Source organism: Protopterus annectens, chromosome 1.part0 (genome assembly GCF_019279795.1).
Source record: "Protopterus annectens isolate FY-2018-M chromosome 1.part0, PAN1.0, whole genome shotgun sequence".
In the NCBI taxonomy this organism is placed as follows: Eukaryota; Metazoa; Chordata; order Ceratodontiformes; family Protopteridae; genus Protopterus; species Protopterus annectens.
In genome coordinates, this window is record NC_056725.1 from 1,201,347,607 (window position 1) to 1,201,367,263 (window position 19,657).

At 41.5% G+C, this 19,657-nt stretch overlaps 1 protein-coding gene across 3 annotated transcripts in view; it reads right to left on the reverse strand.

Moving 5' to 3' along the window:
• The window catches only part of EP400 (E1A binding protein p400), a 3,509,270-nt gene that overhangs the window by 1,335,989 nt on the left and 2,153,624 nt on the right, over positions 1-19,657 (reverse strand). For all 3 annotated transcript variants that reach the window (XM_044065578.1, XM_044065569.1, XM_044065563.1), the window contains one exon: positions 18,482-18,565. In XM_044065578.1, the coding sequence (XP_043921513.1) occupies positions 18,482-18,565 (84 nt within the window). The remainder of the gene's footprint in view (positions 1-18,481; positions 18,566-19,657) is intronic.

Consider the following 19,657-nt stretch of genomic DNA (forward strand, 5'->3'; position numbering starts at 1 on the left):
AAATTCCAGTTGTTGTGGTTTTGGGCATAGCTCCACCCCTTTCTCGTTGGTCACACCGCTCCCCATTCGCCCCACCCATTCAGTTGTCTCTTGCAGCCCTCCTTTAATTTGAAGTCACCAGCCGCCACTGCTTAGAGTATGTAAGGTTTCCCCAAAAGAAAAATTATCAGGAGATGAAGCAGAGGGAATGGAGTCCTCTGCATCAGAATCTTAATAAGTAGATAAGGGCAAATCCAGATAATCAGAAGAATCAGAAAAAACAGAATCCTGATCAGAAGTTTCATAATCAACTTCAGTCCTAGGCCTCTTGGGGGGGGGGGGGGCTACCCAATTAGAGTTATTAGACCTTCAGCCATCCTTATTTGTTTTTTAGGCATAGAGGCCTGAGCGGCGTTTTTTTAGGCATGGATCGAGATTTAGGCCTAAGTAAAGGAGGAGGTGTCGGTTTAATATGCAAGTCCGTAGGCCTGAATACACCCTCAGAAGCCGGTGTCTGCACAGCGGCTCCGGACCCATCCAAGGTAGAGACATCCGCGGGTTCCATAGTTGAAGCATCTCGCGGCATACCGAACTCCGAATGGGTCTCAGGAGAGGCCTGCGAATCAGAAGTAGCGGGTATCAGGGGCTGCAAAAGTGTCTCACTGAGTACCGGCGAACTGGCAACTGGCTTAGGAAAAGCTTTGTCAGCAGTTTTGGACCTCGGCAGCCTGTCTCTCTCATTATCTTTGCATTTTTTCAGAATCTCAGTAGTCAGACGGCTAACGGATGACATTTCTGGATAATTAAACCGAGAACCTAAATATTTACAGGTGAAAATATACCGATGACAGACAGTGCGCTGATTAAATGAAGCACAAAACTGACAGCAAAGTGGATCGTGGACAGGGCCTAGGCAAGGAATACAGTACGAACGAAAATCTTTATGAGGTATTTGCTTTCAACAAGTAATCCAATTATTAACTTTTACTGACATTGGTAAACAGCAAGAAAAAATTCCACCAATGGGGTACTTAGCTTTAGTTGAAGCCTTCAGTTCTGAAACTCGAAAAAAAAAAAATTTCAGGAGTCGGCCGACCGGCACTTGCGAATTGTTTCTGCTTCGGGCACCGCACGGCAAGAAAGACTGATGTAATGGCATCGGCTGCATGTTTTATACCCCTGATGACCTGACGTTATGGAAGAAGGGACAGCAACTGACGCAAGACCCAAGACATTGTTAATCAGGCCAGCTGAGGGCTACATGCAAGCAGATAACCCAAATGTAATGACTGCAACAGTGAAACACTAAGAACATCAGGAATTTCCCTCCATTGTGTCTTTAGCAGCTGTGTGCGCCTCTAGGCATTTCTGAAGTTACCTCCTACTACACCTCCAGGTGTCAAATACTGCTTGTTCACATTTGCATTAATAATTCCAAAACCATGCTATACACAAGGTACTAGAATATTTTATCTTGAAGCATATATAATGGCAAACACAAATGTATTGATACTTGACCTCTGTCAATGAATATTTGTTAGAACTGTAAGGTGATAACTTCATTCTTTAAAATGCTCAAGACACACCTTCTTTGAGTTAAAGGAACACATTCAAAATAGATGCACTGGAGGGAATGTGTTAAGACGTTGATTATGAAGGTAAAGCGCCACAGAAGAAAGTCTACTATGAAAGGTTTTGGGAACAAAGGCCTGACAAATTTTACAGGATGTATGGTAAGCGAAGCAACAAGGCAAAACAAACACTGCTCGTGATGGTCTTTATATGTCTCCCACACTGGCATTTACCTTTCTTGGATGACATGAAACCCTACAAGCAACAAAAAAGTAAAGAAAGATAAGACAACAAAACCCCAATGGGGCACTTATCTGCAACAGCTTGTTGAACTAGCAACAGAATTGGCAGTCAGACTATCAAGTGATGTCATCTGGACTGGCAGCAAAGTAGTTCTGGGGATAGTACATATGACCATCACCTTTATGCCCTATGCTATGCAAGGAACACATGCATGATGTACAGCGTACCTTAAAGCAACCTACAGGCTTTGGTATACTGGCTGGATGTCGGGCCACCCTTGGCAGGGGTTCCTTATGTAATGAATACTGCAACAGTGAAATGGAAGGACATCATTACTTATCAAAGTCTTCAGTCACTGACCATGTAATTCACACTGCACACTGAAAATTAGTAATATTTTTTTATGATTTAGACCAAGGCAGCTTTCAATCTCACTTTTTTTCCCCTTAGATTACACGGTCACACATTAGACAGACATAAGACATATTATATAGCATGACCACAGACAGCATAAATCAACTTTTGTAGAAACAACAACTAATGCCAAATTTATTTCAAGTCATAAGAAAAATTAATAAAGACAGAACAGTTGTGTAAGAACTTACTGTAAAGACAGATGTCCTTCTTTTCTCTGTTGCAGTATTCTTTACATGAGGGAGTTGCCTGCCCAGGCGATCCGAAGTAGGACAGAATACCAAAGTCGTTCACTACTGTAAGGTGTGCGGTACATCTCACATAGGCAGCTATTGGACTGTAGGCCACAAAGGTGACATACGCGTGGACCATCCTCACAAATGAAGCCCAAGGAGGAGAGAGAGTCCAGGGAATAGAGAGTCAATACACCCAAGAACCATGAGAAAGGGAAGGAGGGTGGGACAGAATACTGCAACAGAGAAGGACATCTATCATTATGGTAAGTTCTTACACAACTACTCTATGTCCTTCTATTTAGCTGTTGCAGTATTCTTTACATGAAGGAGAGTACCAAAGCTCATGCAGACAGGGAGGTGGAGTTAGCTGATGATTTTCCATGAAGCCATGAAGAATGGTCCTGGCAAACCCAGCCCTAGATCTAGAAATGGAATCCATCTTCTAATGTTTGGTAAAGATGTGGGCAGAGGTCCGGGTAGCAGCTTCAAGAATAGAGTTGATGTTTAGTCTTTTGAGAAGAGCAACACAGGAGGCCACTTCTCTGGCAGAGTGTGCTTTCACCGAGCAGGAAAGAGTTTTCCCATGATAGGCATAGTAAAACAATAAGTGAAAAGGTCACGGAAAAACCAATCAGTAAAAACAAAATGAAAACTCCAGTAAAGCTAGAACCTCCACTGAATGACCTCCTTAGCCTCTTGTATCAGAGGCACATGGGATATATGCAAATGACCCTTATGAACATACTGTTTTAGTTTGTGCTGTGCTGACGAGGTCATAGCAAGGCTGAAATATGCATATCCACGGCTAGTGGGGTCTGGTTTTATTGGCCTGAAATTGTCCATTAAAATGACTAAACAAGTCATGGGCATTCAGAATCGCTAATTAGCTGAAACACCTGATGTTCATAAGGGTCATTTGCATATATCCCATGTGCCTCTGATACAAGAGGCTTGGCAGGTCACTCAGTGGATGTTCTAGCTTTACTGGAGTTTTCATTTTGTTTTTACATGATAGGCATAGCAAAAAGTAATGGCTTTGGAAATCCAGTTAGAATTGGTTTGTTTGGACACAGGAAGTCCCAGACCCCTGGGATGGAAGGAGACAAACAGCTCGTCAGATTTCCTAACAGATTTAGTTTTGTAATAGTAAATTCTGAGTTGTCGGTGCACATCAAGTGTGTGCAGAATCTTCTCACCCATGTTTTGGGGAGAAGGAAAAAGGCTGGAAGGAGAATAGCCTGGTTCAATGACAACTCATTAACCACTTTTGGCATAAAGGTGGGGTTGGTACAACGGAAGATCCCATCTTTGTGAAAGATCAAGAAGGGGGGAGAAGACATCAGGGCATGGAGCTCCGAGACCTTTCTCCCAGAAGTAAGGGCTACCAGCAAGACTGTTTTCCATGTGCAGTGTTTGAGAGCTAGAGGAAGCTGGCTCAAAGGGTGTGAAGTTCAGTTTCTCTAGCACAACATTTAGGTCTCAGGGAGGGGGCACAAGCCTCCTGGGACGTTTAATGTGGAGGATGACTCTGAGGAACAGTTTGGCCTCAAATCTAGAAGCTAAAGGTGGAGAATGAGGCAGATATGCAGAAATGGCTGAAAGATGTGCTTTTACAGATGAATAAGCTAGGCAGGCCAGAATTGAGCAACTCACACAGGTAGAGGAATATCCACTGTTAGTGGGTCCAGGTTACAAGAAATACACCACAGAGAAAATCTTTTCCATTTTGAGAGGTAAGATTTTCTGGTGTTAGGTTTCCTGGCCTCCTGCAAGACATGGAAGCATGTCCTCTGAGAAGAGGTGTCTAAAAGGTATCAGGGCTCTATCACCCACAGAGTTAGTTGTACAGTTGCCATATGTGGGTGGATGAGGGTGCCCTGGTGCTGTGTAAGTCCACTCTGTGAGGTAGCCTGTAATGACTGACCTTGGCTAGGTGCACAAGAAGGTGGAACCAATGCTGTCTTGGCCAATAAGGATTAGCCAGCAAGACCTTTGGTTTGTTCTGCTGAATTTTTAGCAAGACTTTCCAAATGAGCAGAAGGGGAGGGAATGCATACAGAAACTTCCCCTTCCAGGATACTGAAATGCCGTCAACTTTCCATACCAGGGGGATGAGGTTCCCTGGCACAAAATGTTGGAAGTTGTCTGTTCAGAGGGGGCCAAACAATTATTTGAGGGATACCCCACTTGTGGATTATGCCCAGAAACACATCCCTGTAAAGCATCCATTTGTGGCCCTATGCTGTGTATCTGTTCAGGCTGTCTGCCAACAGTTCTGTTTGGAAGGAATGTAAACCGCTTGCAGAGAAGTCTGAAGTTGGAGGGCTAGCTCCCAAACCTGTAACGCTAATCTGCACAGGAGGTAGGACTTGATCTCCCATGCTTGTTCACATACCAGAGAACCATCATGTTGCCTGTGTAAATCCTCACATAATCTGGGTTGATAAGGGACAGAAAGGATTGAATGGCTAGCATCAGTGCCTTCATCTATTTCACATTTATGCGGTCTTTTTCCAGTAAGGGAGATCATTGGCCTTGTACAGTATGGGAGCCCAACACAGCCCCCCCCCCCAGCTTGTACCTGAAGCATCTGTGTACAGGTCTTGAGTTTGGGGCTGTCCCTGGTTGAGGGACATTTCCTGTATCCACCACAGGTGCTCTTTCTTTAAGCAAGGGAGGAATGGGATTTGAAATTCCAGTGGGTGGGCATGTTGTATCCACACCAACTTCAGGAACCACTGAAACTTCCTCATATGAAGCCTTGCCGGGGGCAGCATAGGAATGGTGGAAGCCATAAGTCCAAGAATCCTGAGAAACTGCTAGTTGACAAGAGGCTCAGTGGGAGGATCTCTGAAAAGATCTGGCAGTGCTCCTGACACTTTTGAGGTGGAAGGGACATTATCATCCTGTGCGTTTGGAACCTACACCTCAGAAAAACATGATCTTGGGATGGGGCGAGGACAGATTTTTTTTGAAATTGTTTCTGAATCCAAGTAGTTCTAGGATGGCAACAGCTGAGTGAAGATTCCTCTGTAGTTCCTCTGGAGTGTTTGTCTGGAACAGGAGGTCATCCAGGTTAAGGAAGATCCGATTCCCTTGGAGTCTGCAGAATGTGACTACTGGGGCTAAACATTTTGTGAAAACTCTTGGGGCTGTAGAAAGACCAGTGCACTGGTTGAATGGTTAACTGTTCTAGCAATTCTGCCAAAACTTGGGGAAAAGGAGTACCTGTTCTGTAGATGGTTGTGGGACACCCCTGAAAGGAGGTACAGTGTGCCATGCCATGAAGTAACTGTGTTTTATGATGTACAAAACCCAGGCATCTTGTGTGATAGATTCCCAGATTGGAAGGGATAGGGAGAGGTGGAGAGAAAGAGGGGTGTTGGATTGGAGTCCCGAAGAGGCAGGACGAACCTGTTCTGTCAGGAAAAGGCTGCTTACTTGAGTGGAGAGCTGAGTAATGCTGAGCTTTCTTGCTTCCCTTGGAGGGCTTGTGTTGGGAGGGCCAGGTTTGCCTTTGGATGAAAATCTGTTTGGAAGACTAGTCCCTGTGGAACTTGGGGACTGGAGAGACCAGGGTGTGCTTGAGCTCTTTTAATTTCTTGTTCATTTCCTGCAGGGATTTAAAGAGATTAGCTGAAGCCTTGCCAAATAAAGCATCATCATCAAGGGAAACATGCATAAGCTTCGCCTTGATATCCTTACTTAGGGAGGGGGTTGAAGCTCACATTCCCTTGTTCTAGCACTGATGACATCTACCACTTACCCAAGTACTACTGAACAGTGATACAACCCACCAAAATAAACTACTATGTTACAGTACTTCATTTTATTTCAATGTTTTTAATACTAGTCACTGACATTTTATTAACTCATTAAAATACAAACAGCACCTTAAGTGACTTCAAAGTATTAACACAGAATGCCAAAATACATTGAAAAATAACGTTTTTGCAAGTTTTTCTATAAAATGCCATTGAACAGTAATTAAGTAGCATGTAACAGTTTCTGTCTTGCAATATAGTGAGACGCTAATAAATGTCTACATTGTCAGTATGATTAAAGACCACTTTGCTAATGTAGATTTTATTTAGAGAATCTTCGATATACAGCATTTTTTCATACTGCAGTGATTTGATTTGTGCTGTAACTAAGATGCAATAAAAATTAGAGTTTTGAGGTGATTAGGCAGCAGTGAAACTGTACTGTGTCTTGCCAATGTTTAGATGGTAGAGCACTTCTGATATTTTTTTACACACAGCACTTTTGATAGTGAATTTTCTGATAGTGTAGTATGTGATGCTTACTTTCTGTGAATTAAGTTAACCAAGATGGAATGAAAAACATTTCTGGTGTTTCAGTGAGGGGGTTTCTTACTGCCACTAACCCACTATTTAAATAAAAAATGTACCTGTCTTTATCCAACTTCCAGTGATATGACAACCTGCCCTGCTAGTCTCTAATTTACCTAGCCTAACCAAGAAAATACACAATTTATGCTATTTAAGTGTCCTTGATTTTAGCCAGATGTCCCTGACCCTCGACTTTGGAGATGAAAGGTACGGTCTTCACATTTAAGTTCAAAGAACTCATGATGAAAAAAAATATTCTGTACTGAGACTCGAGAACATTAACAAGCGGCTTGATACAAATTAAACAAGCAGCTTACTACAGTTAAAACTATACAGTCTCCCTTTTTTGCAACACTTCCCCGACTGATTTTGCCTTATTGTTTTTGTCCCGTCACTCAGAATTTGTTGATTTTCCAGGAGATCACAATCAGTCAATATCAGCCTTCAGAATTTCATACATACTATTTTGAAAATGCATGTTGATACAAAGCCTCTTACTCTATTTTAAGTTAATCTGAGTAAGTTACGATTTCTCTTGTAGCTGAAGTTTGGCACATCACCTACTATATTTTTCATCCTGTCATCAGACAGTAATATCTTCTAGTTATTTTCTATTATATTCTTTATATACTTAAAATCAATACTAAAAGTAAAAGGTATCCTAACCTTGCATATATTTCGCTGTCCCTTATTAAATGAATCTCCAGTATTCAAAGAATAGTCTGTTATGTTATAGACCAGGACCTAGTGATAAGAATAACCTAGGCAAATTATATAGTAGCAAATCAGGTTCATATCCATGTAAAAGATGTAAGGCATGCAGGTATATTAAGACTGATAATGTGTTTGAGCATCCTGCTACTAAAATAATATATAAGTGTATGCTGTTCTACTAAAAATGTGATTTAAACAGCAACCTGTTCAGAATGCACTTCTTTTATGTTGGTAAAACCAACAGAATGTTAAAGGAACATATTTTACAGCATATGGGTGATATATGGAGAAATGTGCAAAAAATGCAGTAGCTCAACACATATCATGAATTTCCACAGCATGATTTTAAATATATGTCTTTGGATATTTGCACTCCTGCACCTAGAGGTGGGTGATATAAAGAATGCCACAGAAGTTAAAGTAACCCATTGGATAGCTGGTTTGAGAGCTGATGTTCCACAGGCTTAAATGTTTTTATACTTTTAAAACCTATTTTAAAGGCTAGGAAATGTTAACTGGTTAAATGTTTTAATTAATGTAATTGGTTTTTCAAGTATATTCACATGTAGACTGATTTTATATTTTTTGTATTGATTTGATGAAGGAGGCATCGCCGAAAGCGCTCATCTGTTTACTGCTAGTTTACTAAATATATGTGCTTTGCCGTGGTTGTCCCAGTGTTGTTTCTAAAGTACATTTTCATATATGTTACCATATTCATAAACTATAATATTAGACTAATAACGCTGGTAAAAGTTTCTAAACACACCGCCAACAATAAAGGTGAAAGTGGGCATACTTGCTTGGTACTTCTTGACACCTTTTTTGACATGCAAACAAACGAAGAGCTAGCAAGTACGGTAGATGCACAGGCCAGAGAAACTGGTATGAAAACAAAACAGGCCAGCACCAGGAAAAATGAAGCAGTAGATGTTTATTATAACCAGACCAGTTTCAGCATATAGCTTTCCTCAGTGGTTAAACCACTGAGGAAATCTATATGCTGAAACCGGTCTGATTATAATAAACATCTACTGCTTCATTTTTCCTGGTGCTGGCCCGTTTTGTTTTCATACCTTTTTTGACATACTAACATACCTGCATTTCTGTTTTGGGGGGGGGGGGGGGGGCTTTCAGTATGTAACAGAAGAGAGTGGCAGAGCTTTTCCTCACATGGTGGAAGATGCACTGCCCAGTGAAAGAACAGAACCCCGCATTAGTTACAGAAGTGTGAATTGTGAAATCATCCAGAACAAGCAAACAATATTACTTCTGGTATGAAATATGTGTGGTCGTCAAGGATTTACTGTACTGGTTGTACCAAGCTACATACAGAGACACAAGCACAAAAAAAAAATCATACAAGGAGAATAATAAAATGCATTTTCCATACTGCTGGATCTTTGAAGGTACAGTCTTTTCTTGCAGCAAAGCCACAGTATATACATATTTTGTTATGTTGTAATGGAACTACACATTTCCTCAGTTGTTAAATACAGCGCCACATCCAAGAAAGTACAGTTGTGTACACTTACCATAAATGTAGATGTTCGAGTGTATTCACTGTTGCAGTCATTACATTTGGGTAATCTGCTGGCAGGTTGCCCTCAGTCGGCCTGATTAACAAAGTCTTGGGTCCTGCGTCAGTTGTTGTCCCTTCCTCCATGACGTCAGGTCGTCAGGGGTATAAAACATGCATCCGACACCACTGCAACAGTTTTTCTTGCCCCAGATGTCAGGTGCCGCCCTAATGGGGAGCCAATAAAATTAAAAAACACAAAAATATACCTCCAACCAAAAGCAAATACACCAAAAAGGCTTTTAAGCACAGTAAAAGAAAGTAGAGGTATAACCAGAGAAAAGTAGGGGGCGGGAGGGAGGGTAACCAGGACTGCAACAGTGAATACACTAGAATATCTACATTTATCGTAAGTGTTCACAATAAGAAGTTATGTACTCACCATAACGTTCCATCTGAGTAGGTAAACTTCATTTGTCAGCAACCTATGGGTTATCGGATCCACACTGGATCCGAGCCGGCAGTTTCCAACAGCTAAGATCCGAGCTCCAAGCTCCTCCCTCTTACCCATAACTCCCTGCCATCCCTTCCTGACCTCAGATCGAGTTTGCCTAAAAGCAAGACCTGCAATCACAACCTGCCTAGTGTAAACTGGATACAATCCACCATGAAGCAGGAATATCTATGAACATCCGAAGAGGACAGGGGGACGGAGGGAAGGACGGTTGCTGACAAATGAAGTTTACCTACTCAGATGGAACGTTATGGTGAGTACATAACTTCTTAATCTGAAGTAGTTAACTTCATTTGTGCATCAACCTATGGGGCAGAGTCCCCAGCTACCTGAATCTTGGGAGGCCCTTATGGAAGGATGTTCCGGAGCACTCCGGAGCCAAAGGATGCTCTCCCGTCTGGAAATCAGATCCAACTTATAGTGGTTTATAAATGTATGAGAAGAAGCCCATGTGGCAGCAGAGCAAATGTCATCCAACGAAACTCTAGCCCGAAAAGCAGCAGAGGTAGAAACAGACTGAGTAGAATGGGCATGGACTCCATGAGGAGCAGGCCGGCCAGAACTCTCGTAAGCCAGGAGAATACACTGGGAAATCCACCTGGACAGTGTGACTTTAGAAACAGATTTACCCAAACTGGATTTAGCAAAGGACACAAACAGCTGGTCTGATTGCCTATGACCAGCTGTCCTGTGCAAATAGAAACTTAACTGTCTGTGTACATCCAAAGAGTGTAACTTGTATTCGCCTTTAGTTTGGTAAATGAGAAATAAGACTGGCAAATTAATGGACTGGTTGATGTTAGACTTGGAAGCAATTTTGGGCAGAAAAGAGGGATTGGTCCTGAGGAATACCCTATCCTTGTGGAAAGTCAAGTACGGTGGCTTGGAACAAAGGGCTTGAAGTTCCGAAACCCTTTTCGCCGAAGTAATAGCAACCAGAAAAGCCATTTTCTAGGATAAGAATTTGAGATCTACCGAAGCAGCAGGCTCAAAGGGAGAAGCTGTTAAAGCCTGGAGTACCAGCGATAAGTCCGAAGGAGGAATTACATCCTTCACCGGAGGTCTTAGTAAGAAGGTGCCTTTTAAGAAGGCCCTACACAATCTGGATGAGGTCAAAGGGCCAAGATCACATCCAACATGGTAATGAGCGATTGCCACCAATTGGACCTTGACTGTGGAAGAGCTAGCACCCTGATCAAATAATCCTGAAAGGAAATCCAGCACAGCTGGTAACGGAGCTGTAAAAGGATCTAGCTTCTGATGTTCTGCCCAAATAGAAAAGCATTTCCATTTGCTACGATAAACTTTCCTAGTAGACGGCTTGTGAGCAGCTACTAGGATCGCTTTGACTGGGGAAGAGATACCGGGAGTCCTAGCTAACAGTGGAACTGGATCAACCAAGCCGCGAGCTTGAGGTTGTCCAGGTTCGGGGCTGGCAGGCCCAAAGGGTGAGATATCAGATCCGGGACAGGATATAGAATCCAAGGAGGATTCACTAGATGAGACCATAGATATGGGAACCATGCCTGACGAGGCCAGAATGGGGCAATGAGGATTATTGTGCTCCCCAACTGTCTGGCTTTCTGCAGAAACTTCAGCATCAGGGAAGAGGCGGATAACCATAAAGAAGACCGGGTGGCCAAGCATGCACCAGAGCATCTCTTGGTGATTCCCCGGGTGGGGGAATTAGTGCGAAGTAGGTGCTGCACTTCGTGTTTGAAGGAGAGGCAAAAAGATCCCAACAAGGTTGACCCCATTTGGAGAAGATCTGCTTCGCTACTTTGGGATTCAGAGACCACTCATACTGCGAGAGGATGGTGCGACTCAATTTGTCCGCTAGGATGTTGGACCGGCCCGGAATGTGCATTGCTATGAGAAAGCGGTTGGTGGAAATCGCCCATTCCCAAACTCTCATGGCCTCTCAACAAAGTGGATAGGACCTGGTTCCCCCTTGTTTGTTGATATACCAAACGACTGACATATTGTCCGTTTGGATCACAATAGTCCCGACGGGAAGAAGGCTCTGAAGTGCTTGCAACGCAAACAGCACCGCCCTCAACTCTACATCTGTGATATGCAGTGAGGTCTCCATCTGGTTCCACGTGCCTTGGACGGTCCTGCCCAAACAATGCCCCCCCCACCCGAGGCGAGCGGCATCCGTGGTCACCGTGGCTAGGGGAGGGGACATAGAGAAGGGGCACCCCTTTTGGAGGTCCGGAGACTGGAGCCACCATAAGAGGGCTCTCCTGCAAACCCTGCTAAGAGGGACAGGAAGGCTCAGGGGATAACGCAGGAAGGACCATTGGACTTGGAGGGTCCATTGCAGAATCCTCATATTTAGGCGCGAAATGGGAAGGAGAATGATGGTAGCCGCCATCGAGCCTAGGGCCCTCAGGACCAATTCCGCCGGAGGGGCTGGGCAATGAAGAATGGCCTGCACATGGAGTCTTAGAGATCGCATCCGGTTTGGAGTTAAGAAGGCTAAGAGCTGGTTTGTGTCCAATCTGGCTCCGATAAAATCTACGATCTGAGTCGGGAGCAGGGAGGATTTTCCAGCATGGATCATGATCCCCAGCCGGGGAGCTAGTCGAAGAAAGAAATTCCAGGCTGTGCAGAGTAGATGCCTTGTGGGGGCGGTCAGGAACCAGTCGTCCAGGTATGGAAAGACCTGAATTCCCTGGAGTCTCAGGTGGGCCGCTACCACTGTTAACACTTTGGTGAACACCCGGGGGGGCCGTGGTGAGACCAAAGGGGAGGACCCTGAATTGGTAATGGCTGGCTCCTAGCCTGAAGCGGAGAAACCTCCTGGATCTTCTGTTCATCAATATGTGGTAGTACGCATCCTTGAGGTCAATGGAGCACATCCAGTCATTCTCCTGCAAGAGGGGGAGAATGGATTGAAGAGTGACTATCCGGAACTTTTCTTTGGCTATTGCCAGGTTCAAGAGGGATAGGTCGAGGACTGGTCTCAAGTCCCCCGTCTTTTTTGGCACCAAGAAGAACCTGGAGTAAAAGCCTGGTTTAGCTCTATAATACAGAATAACACAGAAAAGTATACTCAGCTCTATATATTTGCATATAGTTCTGTACGGCTGTCTCTCAGACTAAGGTTCCAGTTTGAATGCAGATTGTTAATTAACAGGACACACACCACTAGCTCAATTATATAGCTAAAGACAAGGCAGGAAATGAGGGGGGGGTGGGGAAAAAGTTTCAACACAGATGTGAGGAATGTGCAAATTATAAAGCCAAAAAATATATACTGTTTTCTCTCTCTCTCTCTCTCATATATATATATATATATATATATATATATATATATATATATATATACAACAAATATCTAAGCAAACAATTTAGCTCTATAACACAGAATAACACAGAAAAGTATACTCAGCTCTATATATTTGCAGATAGTTCTGTAAGGCTGTCTCTCAGACTAAGGTTCCAGTTTGAATATGACATACATATTTATATATACCCCCAACCAATAAAATCCATAGTATATTCCTGCAAGCCATTAAATAAACACGAGCTGACAGTTAATCTGTAATATAATGGAAATATGTATATATATATATATATATATATATATATATATATATATATATATAAAATGAAGGTTACAACATTTGGATAATGGGTTTGAATCAAAAATGATTAACAGTGAATGAGCTGAAAAACCCTATGATGACCATATAATAAACCAAATAAAAACAATAGGTATGTACATGTTTGTAATGCTAGACTAATGGAAAAACACAACTACACAATATGTATAAATTTACTTAATCATGTAGTACAACAAATGTGTAAAAATAATCAAGGCAAAAGAAAACATGAGAAAAGAAAAAGATACAATAAATTGATATACATATAAAGTCATATATCAAAGAAAACTCAGATACCAGATTGTATAAAGATACAAATATCTAAAAATAAAATAATGTGATGATAATAGTAACTATGTACATAAACCATGTTGAAATGAATACCTTATTAATAAATGAGAATATATCATTCTTCATAAAAAATGTGGTCATAAATGGTCATTTAGTCCCGGTGGGAATAACGCACCCAAAGTAATAATCCAGTATCTCTCCTTATGATTAAGTATACTGCGCCATCCTTGGGGGTTGCTTCTATCACCAATAATTCTGTCGATGACCATGAACAAAAATTGGGCTAGCTGGTGTTTCACTACATGACGATAAAGGGCATTCGTTTCTTTCTTGTTCTTGATATCACTTCTATGCTCATTAATACGGGTTCTAAGTGATCTGGAAGTCTGGCCCACATAAAAGGCCAAGCACTGGCAAGTTGCCAAATAAACCACCCAATCGCTACTGCAATTACCAAAAATTTTGCAATCAAATACTCTGCTGGTATTTCGACTAGAAAACTATTTAGACTTACTAACCTGTTTGCAGGAGCCACAATTACCACAGGGGAATGTACCCAATAATTCATCCCCAGAAATGGTTAACTGTTTATATATGGCTCCCCCACTTCCGATGCGTTTAAAAATGTGAAAACATGGAACCCAAGTTTTTTCCTCTTCTGTATGTAAACCGACATTCTGGTCCCAAAATTGTTCTTAAATGATCATTGGCCAAAAGGATATTCCAATGTCTGTTAATAGTACCCCTGATGGCATTGTAATTCCTACCATAGGAGGTGACAAACCTAATGGTAGCGTGAGAAGAGTCCACAGACTGTGTCTTATATTGTAATAGGGTATCCCTATCCATTTCAGTGGACCAAGCCCATGCCTTAGTAATATCCTGGTGTCCATATCCCCTGTTAGCAAATCTGTGATAAAGATCCAAACTGGCTCTATCATAGTCCGGTTGTGTGGAACTGAGGCGTTTCATACGCATGAATTGTGACTTAGGTATATTTCTGATGGTGTGGCGTGGATGCATGCTAGAAGCATGCAATAAAGTGTTGTATTGAGGGTATTTGCGATATGCCCTTGTATTCAAGGTATGATCTCTGTTTCTAGAAACCATAACATCCAAAAAATTAATGGTTTCTAAATTATAAGTTACTGTGAATTCAATACCCCAGATGTTGTCATTTAAATAATCTACAAATTCCTGCAAATACCCGGCATCCGCACGCCACACCATCCAACAGTCATCTAAGTATCTACGCCATATATCTATTTCAACAAGATAGATATTATGTGATGGCTCATAAATCATGCATTCCTCAAAGAATGCCATAAACAAATCGGCATATATGGGAGCAAAAGATGCTCCCCATAGCCGTACCCCGGAGCTGCCAGTAACATTGTCCTTGGAAATAGAAGACATTTTTGTTTAATACATGTTCTGTCATGCAGATAAGCAAAGTATTAAATCCAGGGGAATACAGGGCTGCTCGGCCCAACCAATGCTGTAATGCTTGTAATCCAGCCCAGTGCGGAATACTAGTATATAAAGCTTTCACATCTAAAGAACACATCATCCACCCAGGCTCCAATTGTGTATCTTGGATAATCTTTAAGAATTGTTTAGTGTCTTGCAATCTTGCCCTGACAAAACACAAGAGTGGTTTGAGATATTGGGTAAGGAATGCAAATAATGGTTCAGTTAAAGATCCTATACCTGAAACTATTGGCCTGCCGGGAGGACTGGTGAGAGATTTATGAATTTTTGGTAATAGATATAAAATTTGTTTCCGAGGGTTCTTAACAGTAAGATGCAAAACACAATTCTTACTGATAATGCCTTCTTCCTGAGCTAAATTCAAAAAGGAATCAATTTCCTTCTTAAAATGAGGGGTTGGATCGATGGCCATGTTCATATAGCATCCTGTGTCAGACAATTGAGATCTACCCTCATTAAGGTAGTAACTCATATTCATGATTACCACCACTCCACCCTTATCTGCAGGGATGATCGCGATGTTAGGATTATTACGTAGCTGTTGAAGGGCCATGATTTCCTGAGGTGAAAGATTATGTCCTAACATGGTGTATTCCTTTGGTTGAAAATGTAAATCCCTATGTGATATTCATTAGAAAAAAAACCCAGGTACGAAACCAAGTCCTTTATTCAAAAGTTGTTGTTGGTCAAAAGACAATGTTACATCAGACAAGTTTAAAACATTCTGATAATCATTTTTAGCTATGTCAGAAAATTCTGAATCAGTCCCTCCAGGGAGTTGGATATGGTGACTGTTTTTGTGTTTGCGTCCACCTCGTCTCCTGGGGCCATTTCTAAAGGGATAGTCCTATTTTAAACTTGTCTGATGTAACATTGTCTTTTGACCAACAACAACCTTTGAATAAAGGACTTGGTTTCGTACCTGGGTTTTTTTCTAATGAATTGTTACAGATGTTATGAGTTTTTGTCGTAATTTGAATTTGAAACTGTTTTGCTGATAGGGAATCTCAGAGATCTGATGAATTCAGATTTAACAAATCTGATTTTCAGCCACCCATGAATAAACATGTCTCCATCTTCATGCAATCTGTTCTTAGGGATTTACATTTTCAACCAAAGGAATACACCAAGTTAGGACATAATCTTTCACCTCAGGAAATCATGGCCCTTCAACAGCTACGTGACATCGCGATCATTCCTGCAGATAAGGGTGGAGCGGTGGTAATCCAGAAAATGTAGTTTCAACCTTGAAGAAGCTCAGTAATAACCGAGCGAAAGCGCCTGGTTTATTGTTAATTGCTGTTTGGTATGATTTGGACTACGTATAAATAAATGTGCTGTTCTTAACCTATTCGCTTTTAACTACATTTTCTGGAGATTCGAGTACTGTGGCCGTGGATTTTGGTGATTCCCAGTTGAGAGGTATGGTTGTAGGTAAGAAATAAGGTCAGAGAGGTACTGTCTGCTACTCTGACAAGCTGTTTGAACACAGAAATCAGACTGGGATATCCTCTTTTCCTTCTATTATTTGTTTACATTTAGAGATGTTAAAGGAAGGAGCCAAAGACTCTGGACGGTCTGGCTGTTATAGCCTAGGCAGGATATAACCCATACAGCTAAGACTACTGCAGCAACGATTTATGAATGAACATCAGGGATTCACAAATTTGAGAATATAACAAGAGAGATAACTAAGAAAAGTTAGATTTTTTTTAATAATGGCTATATTTTGTACTTGATAAATCCAGAAAAAGGGCATTTTGGTGATGTGTAGCTTTTGAGGATGGTTTCAAGTCATTTTGTGATATAAAAGATATTATTTGAAGACGATAAGAACATTTAAATGTTAAATCATATGATAAACACCTGACTTGTGATTTACAAAGTTTGCGTATTTAAATCAGATTTGTCAATGTTCATTAGTCTGACGAAGTCTCAGTCCTGAATAACTCCATCTGAGATAAAAGTACTTACTCTGCATTTTTACAACTGGTTATTTTTCATTAAAGTTTATTTTAAATTTCAGTATGTGCTAGCAGTTTTTGTTTATCTTCTTTTTATTTCAGTGTATTCTGCCAAAACTGGCATTTTTTAAAGGGTACTGGGGTGAAACTTCACCTTCAGTGACATCTGTACTTGGAGAGGGAGAATTTTGAAGCAAAGTAGAAATACCTCTTAACTGCTTCTACCTGTGGGGAAAATTATCAGAACTCTCCTGGGAAGAAGGCACCCCAGATCTTAGCAATGTGGGCTTATGAAGTCCTCAGTCCTTAGGAAACACAAGTGAGTAGTTGAAGGATCCAGCATCAATGGTACTTCTGGGCGGAATCAATGGTGCCTCTACCTGTCCTTAAAAAGATCCTTTATTTGGTCTCCCCTGTGTTAAGTTGATGGAAGTATTTGGTTCAGAAATGTCCGGCACCATTACAGTTTAAGTAATATCAGCATTGGCCACCAGCAATGAGAGCTCCAAAGTCTCATCAGATGATTCTGATAACAAGGGACTGAATGCTAAGCACTTCGACATAGATAAGAATCTTAATGGTGTTTTGGTCAGCATAGAGAGCTCAATGCTGAATCCTTCAGACCTAGTGGCCCCTATCATCAACAAGACTGAAGCTAAAGGAAGCAGCGACTGAGGGCATCAACATGGCAGAACGGAAATCTGCTGTTGATGGAAAGGGTACATGAGTCAGTGATGATTTCAACACTGCCAGCTCCAAAAAGAGGCCCAGAGGGGAATGAATGAAAAAAGGGGAGGGAGGTCTTTCTGAGCCACCTGAAGGATGAGGGGACGGACATGACAATGTACTGAAGCTGAGTTTTCACCAAGGTTAACATCATATTCTCAAAATCCAAGTAAACAGGACTTTTGCAGGAAGTGAAGAATGTGAACCTGGTCTATATGTGAGAAAACTATAAAGTTTGTTTTCAGATAAACTCCCAAAGTACAACAGCTGGCATAATAAACTACATTATCCATATTTTAATCCGCATAACACTTAAGATTAATCCTACTATCAATAGATCTAACATGGATACTTGTAGTGTTAGGAATAAACTTACATGCAGAGCATGTAAATAGTTTCTAGGCTTGAATTGGAGTGTGCCACTGAAACCTGTCCTTAAGAACAGGAATTTACTTCACTGACATGATAGGATGGAGTAAAGGGGTATGGATTTCGTTTTATGAATGAACTTATCTGATGTTTTAGCTTGTTTACTATTGGTTGGTCTTAGTTTTAAATGTTATATGTGTATTTGTCATATGAAAGTCTGATGAAGTAGCAGTTTGTATTTGTCATATGAAAGTCTGATGAAGTAGCAGTTTGCTGTGAAAGCACTTACTTTGTTGTTGAATAAATATATATACATTTTCAGCTTTTATCTCTACAGCCATATTAATGAATTTTCTGCTTTTATTTTATAATTGTTTTCTGTGCATTTAGTCGACCTTTACTGATCGGTTACATTTATTTATTTCTGTACCACTGGGCCGGAGAAAATTTTATCATTTAGTGAAAACTGGAAAAAGCCAATCTTACCTCAACCACTCTGCTCACTTCCTCTTTGCTGGAGACATGGGACACTTCAAGGTACTTCAGAGCATACTTTTCAATAGGAGTAAGCTGCAAATATAAAATAATGAATACTTACTTATGTCACCGTTCTCAAACTAAAAGCCAAAGAACAATGTTGTAAAAACATATCTGCAGAACTACTAGTGCAGTACAGCTGTCAGTATGCAGCAATGATCACTTGAAGCAGACCTGGGTAAAAGGGTATGGTAAAGAGTAATGCATTCCACCAATGAGGTAAAAATGACACATTGTGAGTATATATCAGATGGTACATTTCAACTAAAATTATCATAACTGCAAATGAACAGAAGAAAAAAAATGCCTGTCAAACTACCCCCGTCTTACATAAGGAAAGTGTTATGATCACTCATGCAAATTTGTTACTTTTTTCCCTATTTTTTTTTTGTCTCCAATGCTTGCAGACAGCACCATTCCCTCAACCTGTACACAGCATATCCATCCACTCTGCCTCAATAGGTATCCCACAGCATCTTAGTGATAGCTGTCCAGAAGGAAAGTCATCCATGTGGCCATTAGCGTAGTTTGTATCCCAGTGATGTGGGCATATGAGCACGGAACATGTGACCCATATAACAGCGGGGACTACCTATCCCCTCCCCCTTGTGAGTACATGCTCCTATGCACTCCAAGACGAGGAACAGTACATATGGCTTGGCGGCCAAACATTCACTCCTAGAGTCATCCCTTTGTATGGCAATGGAAGGCCCTGGTCTACCCCCTCAAAATGTGCATATCCATCCTGGTAAAGCCAGCACCAGACGACCACTGAGCTACTAATCGAACCAGACTGCCCTAGGTCATAATCAGGGCTTTATCACTTCTATCTGCCCTGTTCAATGGTGTTCCATTCAGTGCTTTCATTATGACCCAGGTGACCAGAGTTTGATTCTCAGCTTGGGCATGTGCCGGCAGGGTTAATAAGCACACGCAAGTGGAAGAGGCACACACCATGGAGATGTTGGAATATAGTGAGGGTCTCACGACTTAGTTGACACCAAGCCCCTTGCAAAAGTGAGGGGCTGGACAGTGCTGATATCTTGTGCATGTCCCATCTCAAGCTATTATTATTGTGCAAGGAAGTAAAAAAAGATTTCCCAACAGCAGTATGATGCTGCAGAA